We start from the raw sequence: 20,591 nt of genomic DNA, 5'->3' as shown, positions 1-20,591 counted from the left end.
TTTTTGAGGAAGAGTGTTCCAAAGACACTCAGCCCTCAAGAGAAAAAATTTCTCCTCATCTCAAACATTTATTGTTGCAACAAGTGTGGAAAATCTTCAGATGTTAATGCATTACACATTGCGATGCAGCTTTTAATAATTATAATGGGACTCTCTTAAAATAATTTCAAAGCAATGTTGCTGCAAGTAGAGGTGTTGGCAATACAAGCTGCTTCAATGAATAAATTGTACTTTGATGTAGAATTTCCTGCAGTTGTGAGAAACACTGTTGTTCCTTTGCAGTTGCAAAATATTTGTTATATTTGTGATTCAATTAGATTTAACATAATTCTGGAAAAGGGAAAAGAACAGGAATTCAAGTTCTAAATTGGGCTAAGGCCAATTTTACCAAGGTGAGATGATATAGCGAAAGTGGATTGGAAGCAGCTTCTTGAAGGTAAATTGATATCAGAGCAGTGGGAGGCTTTCAAAGGGGAGATTCATGGAGTTCAGGGTAACCCTGTCCCCACAAAGCAAAAGGGTGGGATGGCCAATTATAGAGCCCTCAGATGTCAAAGACCTTAGAGATAAGATAGGCAGAAAAGGAAAACTTAGGTCAGACACCGAGAACCCGATACTACAAAAAGCCGAGAGCAGCATAAGAAAGTGGACAGGGTGAAATTGTAAAAGAAATTCGGAAAGCAAGATGAAGGCATGAAAGAATATTGGCAAGCAAAATCAAGGAGAAGCCAAAGATATTTTATCAATACAGAGTAAGAGAATAACTAAGGAAAGAGTAGGGTCCATAAAAGATCTAAAAGGTAACCTATGTGTGCAGGCAGAATATTAGATATTGTTCTTGATGAATATTTTGTGTCTTCCATCACAAGAGAGAGACTGTGCAGAAGTTGTAGTTAACAAGGAGTGTGAAATACTGGTTGTGATAAACCTAGGAAGAGAGGAAACATTAAGGGAATTAGCACTCTTGAAAGTGGATAAATCAACAGGGCCCGAGCAAATGTACTTCGGGCTGTTAAACGAAACCGGGGGGAAATAGCAGAAGATCCAACCATCATTTTCCAATCCTTATTGGATACAGGTGTGATGCTGGAGGATTGGAGGACTAATGTTGTAGTTTTGTTTAAAATTGGCGTGAGGGATGAGTCAGTCTAACCTCGGTGGTGGGCAAATTATTGGAATCAATTCTGAGAGACAGGATAAGCTGCCACTTAGAAAGTCATGGATTAATCAAGAATAGTCAGCATAGATTTGTTAAGGGAAGCTCGTGTCTGACTAACTTGATTGAATTTTTTGAGCAAGTAACAAGGAGGATTGATAAGGGTAGTGCAGTTTATGTGGTCTACATGGATTTTAGCAAGACTTTTGACAAGGTCCCAATGGCAGACTGGTTTAAAAAATAAAAGCCCATGGCATCCAGAGGAATGTAGCAAGTTAGGTGCAAAATTGGCTCACTGGCAGGAAACAAAGGGTAATTGTTGACGGGTGATTTTGTGACTGGAAGACTGTTTCTGGGGGCGTTCTGCAGGGCTCACTACTAGGTCCCCTGATTTTTGTGCTGGAAGTTAACCATTTGGATGTAAATATAGGGGGAATGATCAAGAAGTTTGCAACGACACAAAAATTAGCTGCATGGTTGAGTGAGGCGGATAGCTGTAGAGTGAAGGAAGATATCAATGGACTGGTCAAGTGGGTAGAAAAGTGGCAAATGGAATTCAACCTGGACAAATGTGAGGTGATGTATTTGGGGAGGTCAAACAAGGCAAAGGAGTACACAATAAATGGGAGGACACGGAGAAGTCGAGAGGAAGTGAGGGACCTTGCAGTGAATGTCCACAGATCCCTGAAGGTACCAGGACAGGTCGATAAGGTGGTTTGGAAGGCATATGGAATCATTTCCTTTATTAGTCAAGGCACAGAATATAAGAGCTGGGAGGTTATGCTTTAACTATATAAAATGTTAGTTAGGCTGCCAATTGACTACTGTGTGCAGTTCTGGTCAGCTCATTAGAAAAAGGATGTAATTGCACTAGAGAGGGTACAGAGGAAATTTACGAGAATGCTGCCAGGACTGGAAAAATGCAACTTTGAAGAAAGATTGGATAGGCTGGGGTTGTTCATCTTGGAAAAGAGGAGACTACTGGGAGATTTATTTGAAATTTACAAAATTGAGAGGGGCCTGGATAGAGTGGATGGGAAGGGCCCATGACTAGGGGCTTAGATATAAAGTGATACGCAATAGGATTAAAGGGGAGATGAGAGTTTTTTTTTTCAGCCATAGGGTGGTACAGGTCTGGAACTTGATGCCTGAAAGGGTGATAGAGAACATAAAGCCTTATCTAATTTAATAGGTGCCTGAATGTGCCCTTGAAGTGCTGTAACCTGCAGGACTTTGGACCAAATGCTGCACAGTGGGATTAGGCTGGGTGGTTGTTTTATTTTTAGCCAGTGCAAACATGATGGGCCAAGTGGCCTCCTTCTGTGCTGTAAGCTTGTTATGACTCTATGATTAGCATGAGGATTCATGGGCTTGCAGTGTGGCAGAGATGTTGCAGGAATTCATTGAGAATATTATTGGTATTGGTTGGAACGGGTAATTGAAACAAAATCAGTCTTTTTAAAAAAAACTCTCTCTACCTCTATATTTCCATCCAGTAGTGTAGAAGATTTGTGAACCTACTGAATCTACCCACAACATGCAGCTATTCATAGCATAGCAGTGTTCGGAGGTGCTTCATAGGAAGTTAGAGGATTGAAGGGTTGAAGAGATTTCAAGAAGGCTTTTAAAGGTAGGGGAGATTAGGCCGCATGGAGGAGGGGTGTTGGGAGAGAATTTGTGAAGCTCTGCCACTGATGAACAGAGGAGGTGCAATGCATCATATATTTGAGATATTTCAAATTGTTAAGAATAGAGGAGAACTGTGTTGTGGAGCTAAAAGAGTTGTAGGGTAGAGCAGTGCCATGTAAAATGTATAGGTAAGGCTTTAAATGCGCTCTGTACATGGGGGTTAGCTAACTTTTCAAACCTTAAGAGCTAAATAGAGATGTTTTGTGACAAAAGATATGCAGTTGTTACATCCTTTTATATTACAGTTTGAGTTCTGGGAGAGTGACACCAATAGTGCACTTCCACTGCTGTGTTCCACAGGGATAAGGCCATCTGCATTCATGAATGCTATATGTAATATAAAAGCGTTGCTGAGAATTAGTCATAGAATTATACCTCAAGTTCTTCTGTTTGGTCAGCACAGAATCAACGGAACCCTTATTCATGCGTCTCCAGAATTTCTACCAAAATCACAGCTGTGAATTGGGAGAAACCTGAGGAAATTCCTGCAGCCTGTGGTTTGCAGTCTCTGCCATTCTCATTACAGTGAAAAGGCTGTTCACTATTCAGTGATGAATTTTTTTTCAGTGTCCCTGTGGCATTTTGATGAAAAATATAGTGACTAAAAGTCCAATCATACTTCGAGAGTTTTTATAATTACAGAATCCTGGCACATCCCTCCCCTTCTCCAAGAATATGGCCCCAGACATTTTCCCAAAGTCTGGCCCGCTTGCCAGAGAGTTGGCCTGGAGGTGTGGGGATTGCGGGAGGGCAGATGGGATCATCCTGGAATTGGTTACTATGGCTTCTTTGCTGTCCAAAGCAATGCTGGACACCCAGAATGAAAAGGAGTATTGTTTGTCCAGTTTTGAAGTGGATCAGTTGATGGTGAATACATTCCATGATGTGTTCTATTGATGTATACTATGTATGTATACTATTCATATAGAAATCAAAGAGCTGTATTTGGGGAACAAAAAAGCTGCGCATTGGCCACACTGATATGCCTACGACCTCCATAACTTTAAAAAAAAATGTTTTTTTGACTTCAATTTTTTTTGTTTCATTGAATGAAACAGCGCTTTACTTGGAAGCATATTTCTGGGTCTCATCAGAGAATGTGTTATTGGGCAACTATGAACTTGGACATACTTTTCAATTCACATATTATTTGAAAGTTGCAGTCTACATTGTAAGTTAGTACTGTTAAGTGCAGGAAAGCTTAGTTATTTATTGTCCAACTTGTGCTGCTCCCAATGATAAATGGATAACTTCATTGTTTGAGTGGCCAGGGTTGTATGATGGCTTAATGTTAGACATTTGCTGATGGTCTGCCAGTGGCTACAGTTTGATATAGGAGTTCTTAGGACAAAATAGGGTTTTGTGAGATGCAATAAATACTTTGTACTAGTTGCTTTCTAGTATCAATTTTGTTCTGTCAATATTTCTGCTAAGTTTAATAACTGATACGATACTATTTTTGTTTATCGTGCTGTGGCATCATGTCTGTACTTGTAAATTTATTTCTGTCAGGTTAATTCTATGTTAATTGCATTTAATTTTATTCAGGTGGTGGGCATTAGCTGGGGTTCATTTGTGCTTCTATAAATTGGAACAGACAGAAACTGGGGTTGTTGCAATTGGAAGTCCATGTTTGTAATATGTGCTTTGAAATAAAACCTTTGTAAATTTGTGAAGATCAGGTTTCAGTTCTATCCTTCACTAACCTGGCATTCTGGATTATAACAACACAGTAGTATTGGAAGGCATGATAAGGAATTACCAAAGCAAGAGTTATGAAAGATTAACTGTACAGCATATTCAGATGATGGAAATCTGAAATAGAAACACTAAGTGCTGGAAATATTCAGATATGTCTGCATCTATGGAGAGAGCAACTTAATGTTTCAGGTAGATGACCTTTTGTCAGAACTGATCAGAGCAGTTCGGACCTAAGTCATTGACCTGAAACATTGGCTCTGTTTTTCTCTCTCCACAGATACTGGTAAATCTACCAAGTATTTTCTGATTTTACTATGTAATTGAATTTTGGAATCCAACAGTTATATTGATGTACATTAACAAGTCACTTGACTTCTGTCCACCTTGGTGCAGTATGGGAAGCAAAACTAATGGGATCGCATGGCTTGAGGCTGCTGCTTTGTCCTGTGCTGACACAACCTTTCCATATTTTTTCTGTGTTTGGTAGCCTCAGCCTGAATGTCATCATGCTCTTGTTCATATAAATTGATTTATTTTTCTTTCAGTGAAGAAGATAAAGAAGATGAAAAGGATAAAAGAGTGTGGTATTACAGTTCAAAGGTGCAGTTGGCTGAACTTATTGAATCTCTGGACAAAGAATACTGGGAATATGACCTCTGCAGAATACTGGAAGAAATGCGTGATGAAATTCATCGGCATATGGACATTACAGAAGACCTGACCAATAAAGTTCGTGGCAATAATAAATCTTGTCTCAGTGCAGCTAATGGTAAGTGAAGTTGACTTGAAGAGGGTTGCTGACTTATACCTGTTTTCAGATTTGAGAATGGAGATTGCTGCTCCTCTGTCATATCTGTTAACATCAATACCTCATTAAAACTCAATATCATAGTATCTTTACAGTGCAGAAGGAGGCCATTTTACAGGATAAATAAAGGATGATTTGTTCAGCTTTTGAATACAGATTTGTTGTACATTGGGGGGAGAACCAAATAGCTTACTGACAAAGTTTGTCTGTAATAAATTGTGGATGCAGTGACTAAAATAATGAGTCTTGAGCAGAAACAGAAAATGTTGCAAATACACTTAAATGAAAATAAACAAATGAACATTTCATGTGTAACCTTAGTAAAAACCATTATGCCTTTTCTCTATCCAGATGCTGACTAATCTCTATATTTTCCAGCATTTTGTTTTTGTTTGACTTTGGGTTCGTGCGGTTTATTTTGTTTTCTTTTGTTATTTTGTGCTCAATTTCAGCAGAGGTCCAATCATTGATCTTTAGCTTTTGCAATCGCTGATTCGCCAATCAATTCTACAGTCAGCAAATTTAAGACCCTTGGATCCATTGTACCCTGTAAGCTGTGCAATCGCACAGAACCCTGAAAGTCCTTGTGGAAGTCAGGCACAAGTCGATCCTTTCAAGTTACCGAACTTGTGCAGCCATGCAGAAATATCTAAAAGGGTTGTGCACTTATCACCCCGGCACTGAAGGGGGAAAAAAAAAAGAGGGTCTGTTGCCTCAATCCCAAATTAATATTGCTGTGTGCAAGTGAATATTTTTGTAAAATCATTTCTTCCATGCTTCCTTTTTTTTTTCAAGCAAATCCCTCTCTGCTATGGTGCAGTTGTTGACTTCTTTCTTAGCTGCGATTTCATTGGTGATGGATGGCCCTCTGTCCCTGCCCTGTGTGAGCATTCACAAGAGCGCTGTCAAGCTGTTCAATGACCCAGTATCCACAAATTCACAGGCTCAGCAGGAGTTGCTGGATAGCCATCAACTGTGAACCATGGCAGTTTTGTTTCATCTGGAGACCCTTCATCAGAGTAGCTCAAAGTGTTAACCCTTCTCAAATGGATCCAAGAAATCTAGAATTTTCTCTTGTTTTAGATACATATCCCTTTAAATGTAGTCAGCATTGATGTTTTCGGGACTGTCGTGTCTTTTAATCAAATTTAATTAGTGTTTGAACTTGATTTCAGCTCTGTGCTGTTTAGTTGTAATGCTTCACATTAACTCCTGTTGTTGTTTACTTCAGAGTTCTTCAACTCTTGATTTCATCAATAAGGTTTAGTAGACTTGTCCACACATTAATAAATCATTAAAAAAAAATTGTGTAGTATAGGTGTTTGAGATGCATAAAATTTGTTTCCTCTTTTTGATATTCTGATGGTTGATTAAGCATTTTGCTATGTGGCAAAATGCTGTAGTTTTCTCCCACATTTAGAAAACAATAATGGAAGTTTCTGTTAATGCAGAATAACCCATGTTTATGACTAATATCCAGCAGTTTGAAGTGGATGACTTTGGTTGGCCTTATTTAAATCTTGGATTTTTTTTGTCTCCTGTTCCAAGTTGCATTTTATTTACTGAGAGAGCAAGCAAAAGATCTCTACAGGCCTTTGTCAGTGCCAATTTTAACAAGACTTGTTGAGTTGGGTCTTTGAGGAGCTATCCCTTCTCTTCTCCCTTTGCACAAAAACACTTAACCAATCAATCACCTCTTATCTCTGTCCTTCCACTCTCCACCCTCCCCATCTTGAAATAATACTATCCTGCCATGATTTCCCACATGGGAACCATCCTGTGGGGAAGGTTATGGGGAGAGACCATTTTCTCTTCTTCCATGGTGCAGTTTGCTAGTACATCAAGCTGTGCTGCCAGCTCAAGTTTTTTTTTCGGTCACTTGGCCCATAAAATTATAATTCACAATCTTAAAAACTTGTTTTGCCTGTTGTAACACTAATGCTACTGCATGCAGATTAGTCTTAGCACAGGTGAAACAAATGTCTTGGGACATGCAGCGTCATTGGGATTTCAACAGGTATGAGCTATATGACATACTTGGCTAGTGTGGTAGAGATTGACAAGTGGTGACAGCAGTTGAGAGAGATTGCTGGAGGAAATGGTTGCACGAGTATGGGATCAATGAAGGCAGCCAGTGAAATGTGAATTATTTGCTTATTTTTGGTTTATGTTGAGTTCCTTCTATTACAGTTAATGTACGTGTGTGTGTGTGTGTGTATATATATATATATATATATATATAGTCTTTGGGAAAATATACACATTTTAGCAGCTACGTTCATTATAACAGTACCCAAAGTAGATCAGTTTTTAAAACAATGGCCTTAATATATTGATATTCTTTTTCCCTTCTCCTCCAAAACATAGTCCCCAAAAAGGGACTCACAATTATGTCGACTTAAGGACAGCATGATTCCAACAATGTTACCTGTACCAAATTTGATCACTTGGGATGGATTTTTTTAAACCATGGTTCAAACAACCTATTTGTAAAAGTCCACAAGCTTGGCAAAGCAGAATAGCATTAAAAGCTGTAATGTAACTTGGGTTAAATTTGTATTTTTAATTTCCAAGATATTTATTGTCCTGCTCCAGCTTGTGTTTCTGCCCTTAATTTATCTTGTACCTGTGCTATCAAGAAATAATTGACTTCAGAAGATGATACTGAAATGTACTAAAATGATGAGTTGTGCAAAATAGATTCTGTATTTTGTCAACAGGTGGGCGATGGAGTGAGAGAAATGATTGTTAAGGTGAATGTCATTGTGAAGTGGTGGGATACTTCACCTCTTTTGGCACATCTGTCACTTTAAAGTCACCCAAGTAAGGTATAGAATTGGCCAGCTGTGGTGTAAACTTCTCTCCAGACTGCTGCAAGAAATGCCTTAAGGCCAATATCAAGAGCTCCCCCTGCTGCCCCATGGTTGCAGTTGTTTCATATACTAGTCATCCTTGAAGTCCCTGAGTAAAAAAGTTTGTTGACATGCCACTGTTTTGAGGTGTGATCTAAATTACAAGAAACTGGGAACTTCATCATGCCAATCCGGGCTGTGTTCAAACTAAGTCACTGAGAAACCAGGCGGATCCCCCAGCATGCCATACCCAGTCGACCCTGCAATGTTCCCATCACTAACATCTGGGGACTTGTGCCAAAATTGGGAGGGTTGTCCATAGACTGATTGAGTAACAGCCTGACATAATTACACTGACTGAACTCATACCTTAAAGCCAATGTCCCAGACTACTATTACTTCATCCTGGGTAAGTCCTGTCCTGCTGGCAACATAGGCCCTCCAGAGGTGATGGTACAGTGGTATATAGTCAGGAGGGGAGTGGCCCTGGGATTCCTCAACATTGATTCAGGACCCCATGAAGTTTCATGGCATCAAGTCAAATACCGGCAAAGAAAACCCTGTTGATTATCACTGACATCCCTTGCTCAGCTGACGAATCAGTCCTTCTCCATGTTGAACACGACTTGGAAGAAGCACTGAGTGTAGCAAGGGCATAGAATTTACTCTGATTGGGGGCCTTCAAGGTACATTGTCAGGAGTGACTCAGTAACACCACAATATAAGCTGGCAGAGTTCTGAAGGACATTTCTGCCGGACTGGGCCTGCAGCCCAGTGTTGATAGAACCAATGAGAGATTAACTCCAGGTGATATCAAGAAACGACTGAAGGCAGTGGATACTGCAAAGGCTATGGGCCCTGACAACATCCCGTCTGTGGTACTGAAGACTTCTGTTCCAGTACAGCTGCAACACTAGCATTTACCTCACAATGTGGAAAATTGCCCAGCTATGTCATGTTCGTAGAAAAGCTGAACAAACCCAATCTGACAAGTTACCACCTCATCAGTCTACTCTCAATCATCAGCAAAGTAATGTGTTAATGGTTCTACAAACTTTACCCCCTGACAAGGTAAACCCTTGAACTTATTATTAGTTTAAGCCTCAACTGAAAGAAATTTCAAATCATTAAAGGAACTTAGCTTAACCAGCTATAGATTGGGTCCTGAAATGAAATGTCCTTCCCCTCAAGTTTTCAAACCAGCAAAATTATCTCGGGGTAGAATACACCAAAAGCAGAATGAACTGCTCAGTTTACCAATATCAGCACTTAGAATCCTAACTTGGAATTCTAGGATATTGCTATTAGTTGTGGGCTCTTGAGCATATCAGAATGAGACTACAATTCTTTTATATTTATTTAATGAATATTTATTGTAAAAACTATTATAGATCACATTACATATGAGAGGTTTGTATCATAACGCAAATGGTAGTTAAAGCTAATTGTAACATGCCAATTCTACTCAAGATAACATACAATTTTTTGAACCCACCTTAATAAACAGTTTGGATATACAAACAAATGTCGATTTAAAGAAAATTATACTTGAAATCAATGCAATTTCTTAATGACATGAGTGTCTTTGTCTTAACCCTTAAGGCAATTCTAAAAGTCAGAACTCAACCCTTGTGTCCCAAAATGGTTGGCTGACTGTCTCTAGCTGTGGTGTCCTTTTAAGAAAACTCTTGCTGAAGTCAAACAAGCTTCAATTGTCTTATTGTTTCCTGCAAAAACAAGTTATTACTAAATCTTATTGAATTTAAGAATCATTGAGTATGTTTGTGTCTAGAAATTGCAGGTGGCTGGCTTTCTGGCAGCCTCCCAAAATTGAAGGCAATCTAAGGACTACTTAAGTTCCCGCACTTTCTGTGGTAACTAGCTTTTTGGCAATGATTCAAATGTTGTGCAATGTCCTTTATTTTTTTTTGTTTTTTTTAATCCAATTAACACCTCAATTTCTGCAAATGTGTTATTTCCTTTACAATGGCTGGTGTCCTTGACAGTGCTATCAAGTAGCACTTAGTCAGCAGCTAAGTTTGGGTTCCAACAGGGCCACACAGCTCTCAGCATCGTTACAGCCTTGGCCCAAACTTAAACAGAAGAGCTGAATTCCAGAGATGAGGTGAGAATGACTGCCATTGACATCAAGGCAGCATTTGACAGAGTGACACCAAGGAGCCTGAGTAAAATTTTTACATCAGTGGTGGTAGGAAAACTCTCAACTGGTTGGAGTCATAGCTAGCATAAGAAAGATAGTAGTTGTTGTTGGGGCCCATTCTCCTTAGCACCAGAACATTGCTGCAAGAGTTCACCAGGCTAGAGTCCTAGGCCCAATCATCTGCTGTTAAGGTCAGAAATGAGTATGTTTGCTGATGATTACACATTGTTTGATACCATTCACAACTCCTCACGTCCTGAAACAGTCTGTGCCCGCATGCAGCAACATTCAGGCTTGCGTAGCAGTGTTTCTTATCTACACTGCAGCAACTCATCAAGGCTCCTTGAAAAGCATTTCCAAACCTGCAAGCTCTACCACCTGGATGAACAAAGGCAGCTGATGTATGTGAACACCTCCACCTGCCAGTTCCCTTACAAAGTCTCACACCATCTTGACTTGGAACAATATCTTTCAGGTCCTTAACTGTTGTTGGGTCAAAATCCAGCTCCCTATCCCACAGCACTGTGGGAGTACCGTCACCAGATGGATTGTAGCGGTTCAAAAAGGTGGCACACCGCCACCACCTCAAAGGAAATTAGGGATGGATAATAAATGCTAGTCTGGCCAGCAATGCTCGCATCCCAAGAATGAATAATAAAAAACTGAAGTCACAAAATATTAATGCAGCTCTCTTCATGGCCTCGGGTCATCCAATGGTGCTGCATGGCGAATAAAGTACTGTTTGGTGCAGTCACTTCTGTAACATAGGACACACAACAGCTGATTCCCATGTAGCAAGGTTCCACAAACAACAATGTGATAATGATCAGATAAGTCCATTATAGTAATGTTGGTTGAGGGATAAATAGTGGCCAAGACACCATAGAGGACTTCCCTACTCTTCGAAATACTGCCATGGGACCTGTTGTGTTCTCTTGAGAGGGCATTTGGGACTTCAGTTTAACGTCTCATCTGAAATGTGGTACCTCACAGGGCACCCAAGTGTTAGCCGTGATTTTGTGCTGAGTCTCTGGAGTGAAACCTTAACCCATGACTTTTTAACTAGGGTGAGAATGCTGCCAACTGAGCCACAGCTGAAGGAATAGTCCTGTACTCCACTGGGCTATCCAATTCCATAAGTGAATAGATGTTTGAGTTTTTAATTTGTACCTTTTGGTATTAGGTTGGCTATCTCCATATTTGAGTCAGAGAATTCTCATAAGGAGCCTGTGTCAATTATTAATTTAGCTAAGGTGGCTTATCATGTTTTAAATTCTGCCATAAATGTCAAATAGAGTCCTGCTGTGGATTGATTCAAACGGTGCCATGTATTGAACATTTAAGGAGAAAAGCATTCACTTTCGAGTATGTACTTGAGTGGCGTGCAGCGTCTGATCCTGAAATAAACCAGGCCCAATTTAATTTTGTTTCAGATGGCCAAGTGCCCTGTGAGCAGTAGTTACTTTTAAAACATGAATTCAACAGAGAATCTCTGATAACCCTTCTGTAGTTTAGCTCAGAAACTCTATTTAGAAGTGAAGGTTTTTCTGACCTAGAATTGAAATTGAAAACATTGTTATCCTTCAAGAAATTGGTTGTTTGCCATCAGTTAAAATTAAAGGTGGAATGTTAGTTATTTATTGCAACTGAAAAATGTTGATAGAATTTAATGGAGAAAACTGGCCTTAAGAGGATTGTCTTGAAGGATTAATGAAAGTATGTTGCAGATTGACTCAAAGGTTCACTTGGTGAAGTCTGGATGTAGGTTAGCTGGGCGTTGAAGGCATCTTCCACTTTATTTATTCATGAATCTACATCTTTAATTACATTTTCTTTCAGTTTTATCCATTTTCATATTCTGTTTGTTCCTTAAGGTTTATGTTCTCAGCATCCTTCCTTTCCCCATCTCAATACCCCCACCCCAATGGATGGATTTATTTTTGTTTTCCAGTTTGTTTTTCCTTCAATCGTTTTCTTTTCTCCCCTTTCGTGTTCATTTAGGAAATGGGGACTCCACGGAGCCAGGCTGGGGAGGATTGCAGGTTGTGGGAACTCTGAAACAAGCTCCTACGCAACAAGGCGGTAGGCAACACTCTACAAACTAATCTCGAGGGCAGTGGGTTACTTACAAACTACTTCAGCATGATAAGTAATTCGGTAGGAGATCACTTGGACATGTGCCACAGAATGAATGTAGTGATTTCCCAAGGTGAAGCATCAAAGTGACTTAAGTTTTTTGTTTCATTTTTGCTTTTTATTTTCATTTTTGCTTTTTTTTTGAATGAGGGGATGAGTGGTGGCTAAGGGGGCAAAGGTTTGGCAAGTGAGACTTGCATCAGTATGTCTGACAGATAACTGAGCAGTGTTGGATAAAGACTTTTTTTTTTAAAAGACTTGCATTTATGTAGCACCTTTCGCAACCTAAACATGTCCTAAAAGTGCTTTAGAACCAATTAAATGCTTTGTGAAATATCACCATTGTTGTATTGTAGGAAATATGACAGTAAGTTTGCACACAGCAAATTCCCACAAACGGCAGTGATTTAAATGATCAATAATCTGTGTTAGTGAGGTTTTTTGAGGGATAACTATTGACCAGAAGACAGGAGAACCCCACTGCTCTTCTTCAAAGCAGTGCCGTAGGATCTTTTACATCCTCCTGAGAGGGTAGATGAGCCTTCTGTTTAATATCTCATCCAAAAGATGCCACCTCTGACAGTGCAGCAGCACTATCTCAGCACTGCTCTGGAGTGTCAGCATACATTTTTGTGCCCAAGTCTCTGGAGTGGGCCTTTAACCATAACCACTTTATTCAGGTGAGAGTGCTACCAACTGAGTCATGGCTGAGCACAGTGGAAGATAGGACCTCCACCTAAACTTTGTGGAAGCAAGTTACTAATGCTCCAAAGACAATGGAAGTAGCTGAAGAAATGAAAAAACTAGCCTTCACCAGTGATTAAATACACGAAATCCTTATTCTTTTTTTAATATTCATTCTTGGGATGTGGGTATCGCTGGAAGGGCCAGTATTTATTCCCCAACCTTAATTGCTCTTGAGAAGGCACTGATGAGCTGCTTCGATAAATTGCTGCAGTCACTGGGTATAGGTATGATCACAGTGCTGTTTGGAAGAGGGCTTCAGAGTTTTGACCTGGAAATGTATCACCTTTCTGCAGTATTGCTAAATCAGGATGGTAAGCGACTTGGAGGGAACTTGAAGGCGACAATGTTCCCACATACCCTTTGTCCTTGTACCTCTCTGAAAGATATTGGAGGTCTGAAAGGTACTGTCAAAGGAACCTTGGCAAGTTGCTGTAGGGCATCTTGTAGATGGTGCACACTGTGCCATTGCTGGAGAGAGTGAATGCTCAAGTATTGGTGGTTGGGGTGCTGATTCAGCGGACTGCCTTGTCCTAGTTGGTGTTGAGCTTCTTGAGCGTTGTTGGATCTGCACTCATTCAGAGTGGAGAGTATTCCACTACACTTATGGCTTGTGCTCTAGATGGTGAAAAGGCTTTGGGGAGTCAGGAAGTGAATTACTTCTTGCAGAATTCTCAGCCTCTGTGCTGTTCTTGTAGCAGCAGTGTTTATGTGGCTGGCCGAGTTAAGTTTCTGGTCCGTGGTAACCCCGAGGATGTTGATGGTAGGTACTGAGGTTGGTACCTCATATTTTTAGCTATGTCTGGTGCTGCTCCTGACATGCTCTCCTACAGTCCTCATTGAATCATGGTTAGTCCTTTGACTTGATGGTAATGGTAGAGTGTGGGATTTGCTGGGCAGTGAGCTTACAGATTGTGGTGGAGTACAGTACTGCAGCTAATGATGAGCCTCAGCGCCTAATGGAAGCCTGGTTCTGAACTGCTAGATCCGATCTAAATCTATCCCATTTAGTTGTGGTAGTGCCACATATGATGAAGGGTGTGCTCGGTGCGATTGGGCTTTGTCTCCGCAAAGTCTGTGCAATGATCACTCCTACCAATACTATCAAGGGCATGCATGGATTCAGTGGGCTAACTGGCCTCCTTCTGTGCCATAATGACTCATATGATTGCATCTGTGTGCAGTGAGTAGATTGGTGAAGATGAGGCCAAGAAGGCTTTTCACTCTTGTTGTTGTTCTCATTACCTGCTGCAATCCCAGTCAAGCAGGTATGTCCTTCAGGGCTCGGCCAGCTTGGTCGGTTGGTGAATAATGGTGTTACCGTTGATACTTGGTGCTACCGAGCTGCCCTTGATGATGGACATCGAAGTTCTCCATCCAGAGTACATTCTGTGCCTTTACCACCCTCAGTATTTCTCCATGTTGCACACACCTGGAAAGAGTACCAATTCATCAGCTGCACTAGGGCAGTAAGTGGCAATCAGGAGCTTTTCTTGCCTGTGTTTGACTTGATGCCATCAGTCTTAATGAGAACTGAGTCAATGTTCAAGACTTCAGTGCTGCACCCTCCTGACTGTTTACTACTGTGCCATCTCCTCGGTGGATCTGTCCTGCCAGTGGGACAGAACTTCCCCAGGTTCGATGATGGAAGAATCTGGAACAGTGGTTGTAAGTTTGTAAGGTGATTATGGCTGTGCTGCTTCACTAGTTTGTGGGACAGCTTCCCAGTTTTGGCACAAGTCCCCAGATGTTAGTGAGGAGTATTTTGCAGGGTTGATTGGGCAGGCTGTGCCTTTGTCATGCCTGAGGTCTGGATTGATGCCTGGTGGTCCATTCTATTTTATTTGATATTTCTGTCAAAGTTTGACATAACTAAGTGGCTTGCTGTGCCACTTCAGAGGGCAGTTAAGCGTCAGTCACATTGCAGTGGGCCTGCAGTCACACTAAGACCAGACTGAATAAGGACAGTAGATTTCCTTCCCTAAAAGATGTAAATGTATCATGTGAGTTTTTAACCACAATCATTAGTTTCATGGTCAACATTACTGAGACTAACTTTTTACTCCAGATCTATTAGCAATTTTTCCAACTGCTGTGGTGGAATTTGGTTTATCTGGGACAGGAAGGCCCCATTTTCTCCTGGTTTGTGCTGAGTTAGCAGATTTCATCTAGGCTGCTAAAATTGGCTGGGTTGTTGCCAGTGTGGTGCATGCATGGTTGTATCATTTTACTCAGTGACGTCATTGCGAGCAACAGAGATCAGAATCAAAACCAAAAAGAAGTTAAACTTTCCAAAATAAAAAAATTGTGCACACAATTAATGGAAATAAGTCCACGTTGTTTACTGACCTCATTGACATTCACTGTCCCAGATAGATGTCCACTGGGGGCAGGTAAATGAAAGATATTGGTGTTTTACCTGGCTGTCCCCAGCATGCCTGTACTTTCAAGAGACAATGGGGAATAGTTGGAGGAGGAAAGGTAATTGGCAACATATCCATTGTGAGCATATCATAAATGGAGCTAACAGCTGCTTGGTCATTTACCACCCGCCACCTACCTTCCCCCAACATAAATTGTCACAAACGATGCACCATGCTTGATGCGAGATCAGAAATATGTAGTTCAGCTTTTAAAATGTATTTGAATCGTATGTTCTCTGATCTAATGAGTTACCTTGGCAATACTGCTGTCAGATGCATAACAAAGAAGTGAGAAGGTACGAGTGTAATGTTTCCAACCCAAGGAAGCTTAGGGGCATTGCTGAACTGTTGGGGAAAGAGCCCTAAGATAAACTGTATAATCTATATGGGTAACATTAAGTTGTCAACCTGGAGACAGCAGGACAGTTAGCGTCTGAGAGAGAAAAAAATTCAAAGTAATTCTTCCAGGTGGTCAAATACCAAAACTCTGTGTCATCCATGCTGACTTAGATATGGAAGTTGGGTGTAGACTAGTGACGAAGAGTAGCAGCAAAATTGATCACCTCCTTTCCATATTTTTATTGCTAAGCCTTGAAGCATCTAGATTTTACATTTTTATTGAACTTTTCTTTTCACTGGAGTTTTATTGCATAAGAATGTAAATGTGTTGGAAGAAGCTCAGAGAAAGTTTACCAGGCTAATACCTGGAATGGGTGGGTTGTCTTATGAGAAAAAGTTGGGCAGGCTCGGTTTGTATTTGCTTGAGTTCAGAAGAGTAAGTGGTAACTTAATTGAAACATATAAGATCTTGAAGGATCTTCACAGGGCAGATGTGGAGAGAGTGTTTCCCCTTGTGGGAGAATCTAGAACTAGGGGTCACTGTTTAAATATAAGGGGTTGCCCATTTAAAACAGATGAGATCAAATTTTTTCTGAGGGTTGTGATTCTTAGGAACTCTCTCTTCCTGAAAAGACGGTGGAAGCAGAGCCTTTGAATATTTTTGAGCAGGTGAATAGATTCTTGGTAAGCAACGAGGTTAATAGGTTATTCGGGGGTAGGCAGGATGCAGATTTGAGGTTACTATCACATCAACCATGATATAAAATGGCAGAGCATGCTTGAAGGGCAGAATGGCCTACTCCTCCTTGTTTGTAGTTATGTACATGGTATGTAACTTGTATGGCCATTGATTTTAGAGAATAAGCAGGAATTGCCAAAGTTCACTTACAGCAAGTTAGAATCCCTTCTCTCTACTTGCTCCTTTCAGTTGAAGAGGCTGGGTAAGCTTTTGGCCTTGCAGGGACCAGTTTTGGTTAATATTCACAGATCAGCCCTTTTAACTATGTTCCAAAGGCAAGACCTGAAGGTTTGCCACATACCATGCAGGCTGCCACACATGCTGGTTTGAACCAGCTGCTTGAAAATATGTGGGACTGACCTTCCTATCCCTGCCACAGAGTGGGTGGCATTGAATGTAATTTTGTGCAATTACGTGTGTATGTTCTGTAAAATAAGGAGCATTAAGTGTGGTTCTCGTTAATGCATTGTTAAAACAACAAACTTTCTTGGACCTTTACTGGACCGACTTTGCTGTCATAAATCAATAATTTAAAACTTGCCATTCATTCCAATTGTCAGCTGGATGCAATCCATCAGAATATGAAGTGGCTACATAATCTATCCTTTTAAAAAATTTTGGCTAGTAAGTGTAATTTTGCTTGCAGGTTTTGTTCCAGCATCACCAGTGCAGCCAGGGGGCGCTGCTGGATTGTTGTTGGGGTGGGGTTTGTGTTTTTACAGACAAATCAAATAGGTAAGTTGCTCTCTGGTGCTGCAATGTACGTCTTGGTGGCTAGTTATAAAGTTTCAGTGGTAAAGAATAGGCAAAAGGAATTTGCTCACTCTGTAGGTTAGTGAGATGCCAAATTAAAAATAAGGGGGAACTTTCGAACGCATTCTTAATTAAAGTTTTTCCTCTAACATTTACAAGAACAAAACAAAAATATACAAATGATGTCTATTTTTAACCCCTAATCTTTCCTGTCCCATTACAATGCACAAGTCACCGTTCGTGAATCAACATCCCTCACCAGATAGTATTGTCTTGTATTTATTTTACAAGAGTGAGAGTTCTTCATTTTGAGAAAAATAGAATTGGACACCAGTGTAAAAACATTAACCTGTCCTAGCTAGATTTAACTGCCCCAACCTAAAGAGAGCAAACTATTACAAGACTGAATTATCATTATCCTTTGATTGCTTCTGTGACCGAATAAGACTCACTTGCCTTGATCTTTTGGAGTTTGATCTTGAAAAATACGAACTTGATGTCTTGAAGGATAGCTGAGCGATAAAATCCTAACCGGATGAACATTTTGATCCCTATTTTGTAGGTCAGCTCATTTACCTGTGCTTGTTGGGTCAATAATATTTGTCTTTCACTTTATACTGAGTTCAGTTGTGTGCATCCTGGATTAAAATGATTTTGGTGTAAAAAAAAATTCAAATGGGTGTTAATCCTTTAGTCTAGAAACTCAACTGTTCATCAGACCATTTTTAAACATTCGGTTACTTGCCTTGCTGATTTCTGTATTCAATTCTGAATGTGTTGCTTTCTTTGCTGAGGCACAGGGTGCAACCAATAATAGCCCTCCAGTATTTTGCCTAACTTGTAATTCATTATTCACGTGTAAGCTTTGGTAATGGGTTTGCAGATTATTGAAATGCAGGACAAAAATGGTGTAGGCAAATCCTATCCTCATTTTACCTCACTCAGTTCCAACAAGAGCTTTTGATATTGATCACAAATGGGAAATTTGGCTGATTCTCCACTCCCTTTTGCAGTTATGCTAAGGCCAGTTATACTTTAGCCCTGTTTGAGACCAGCTGACAGAGCAGGTTGAGAATAGAAGTGCGAAGTTTAGGGTTATATGGCTCATCTCTTTTTTTAAGCGTCTGCACAGCTGTCCCGGTAATAAAATATTAGCAAAGTATTCAATAAATATCACATACTGTAGGGATAGTATTGGTTTCCGAAAAGTAATATCCTTACTACATTGAAACGTCCATGTGAGACTTTCTGTACACTTGTAGCAAAATTATGTCCATAGCATTCATTTTTACAGGCTGCTGTCAGACTACCTGGAAAAGTAGAATTATTCTTTTGAAGATGAAAAATTTTCTCCCTCACACAGGAATAGACAGATGTTGGTCTGCTGCAATGCATGCCTCATTGAAGGTTCTGGAATGTTGTTAGTTCCAGCTGTTTCACTGGAATGAACATAATGGTACATCACTAGTGAACCACCAGCTTGTGTAGACCTTGAAAGTGAGATTCAGATATGTGAACTCAAGGCACATTTCCATACCTGTAGGTATATAACAAGGTTGTTAAAGAATGTAGATGTATGCTAACATCTCAGCTTTCCATATTACAAAAAATACCCCTTGATCTTTTTCAAAATAATTAAAACACATTTTCAGTAAAAGTGTCAAGTGCAACAGGCTTGACATGTATAACGTTTCAGAAGGTTTAGATTAGTAAAGAGCAACAAGGAACAATTTAAAACAGAACTTCTAAATTGGAAGAGAGTTAAATTTAATGGAATGACAGGGAAAATAGAGAATATGATGAAATAATAAAAGAAGGATCTATGATGCAAATCATGAATTCCTCAAGTGACAGCCAGGCCAAATACAATAAGTTGAGAAGGTGAAGATAAGACTGGTAAAGAGAGAATGGAATGGCAATTAACATAAAAGTAACCCAAAAATCAGCATGTAAATAGTAAGCAGGGAGTAAGAGACAAGGCAGGGCCTATTAGGGACAAAGAAAGTGATGTGTGTTTTAAGGCTCAGGGCATGGCTAGAATATCTAATGAGAACTTTGCTTTAGTGTTTACCAAAGAAGAGAGTGCTGACAAAATATTGGTAGAAGTGGAGATGGTAGAAGTAATGGATGTGGTGAAAATTGTTGGGTATGATGTACTGGAAAGGCTGGCTGTGCTTTCAGTGGATAAGGATCTGTCCTGGATAGCTTGTAACCCAGGTTGCTAAGAGTAGGGAAGGGAGGCAGAGGGAAGGGATAGCGGAAGGCTTGAAATAATGTTCCCGTCTTCCCTCGATAGAAGGAGGTGCCAGAGGATTGGAGAGTGGCAAGTGTGACACCTTTGTTCAAGAAAGGGTGCAAGGGCCTTCCTAGTAACCACATGCTGGTCAGTTTAACAAGGGTGGTAGATAAGGTTTTAGAAACAATTCGGGGTTGGGGGAGGGGGGGTAAAATTATCAGGAACTTGGGGAGCTGGTAGATTGTGATGTTATTTATGTGGGTTTTAAAAAAAGCTTTTGACAGTAGCTGTTGAAAGACTGGTTAACAAAATTGAGGCTCATGAACTAGGGGGATATTGGAATACAGGGTAACATTTCAAAAGTTGTCAATGATACCAAATTTGGAGGAGTGACTGACAGTGAGGATGATGCAAAATTGACTGCAACAGGACATGGATAAGTGAGCAGAACAGCCATACAAATGGTAAATGGAATTTAATACAGAGAATTGTGAAATGATACATTTTGGCAGAGGGAGAGGCAGTATGGACTGGCATAGTTCCAAAGGGTGTGCAGGGACCTGGGGATTCATGTGCATCGATCTTTGAAGGTGGCAGGACCCATTGGGAGAGTAGCTAGCAAAGCATATGGGATCTTGGCTTTCATGTATTGAGTACCAAACAGGAAAGTTATGCTGAAGGGAACTTGCTCTTGTTAGCCACAACTAGAGTATTGCATCCAATTCTGGTTGTCGCGTTTTAGAAAAAATGTGAGGGTGCAGAGAAGATTTAACAGAATGGTACCAGGGATGAGGGAATTTAGCTACAAGGGTTAGGTTGGAGGAGCTTGGATTGTTTTCCTTGGAGCAAAAGAA

At 40.3% G+C, this 20,591-nt stretch overlaps 1 protein-coding gene across 18 annotated transcripts in view; it reads left to right on the top strand.

Moving 5' to 3' along the window:
• bptf (bromodomain PHD finger transcription factor) overlaps nucleotides 1-20,591 on the top strand; it is a 137,724-nt gene that overhangs the window by 41,982 nt on the left and 75,151 nt on the right. For 12 of the 18 annotated variants that reach the window (XM_041216640.1, XM_041216639.1, XM_041216638.1 and 9 more), the window contains exons 3-4: nucleotides 5,092-5,315; nucleotides 12,369-12,449. In XM_041216640.1, the coding sequence (XP_041072574.1) occupies nucleotides 5,092-5,315; nucleotides 12,369-12,449 (305 nt within the window). The remainder of the gene's footprint in view (nucleotides 1-5,091; nucleotides 5,316-12,368; nucleotides 12,450-20,591) is intronic. The other 6 variants (XM_041216641.1, XM_041216644.1, XM_041216645.1 and 3 more) reach the window with 1 other exon arrangement.

Source organism: Carcharodon carcharias, chromosome 22, assembly GCF_017639515.1.
Source record: "Carcharodon carcharias isolate sCarCar2 chromosome 22, sCarCar2.pri, whole genome shotgun sequence".
Classification (NCBI taxonomy): Eukaryota; Metazoa; Chordata; class Chondrichthyes; order Lamniformes; family Lamnidae; genus Carcharodon; species Carcharodon carcharias.
This window is presented reverse-complemented; position numbering and strand designations above follow the sequence as displayed.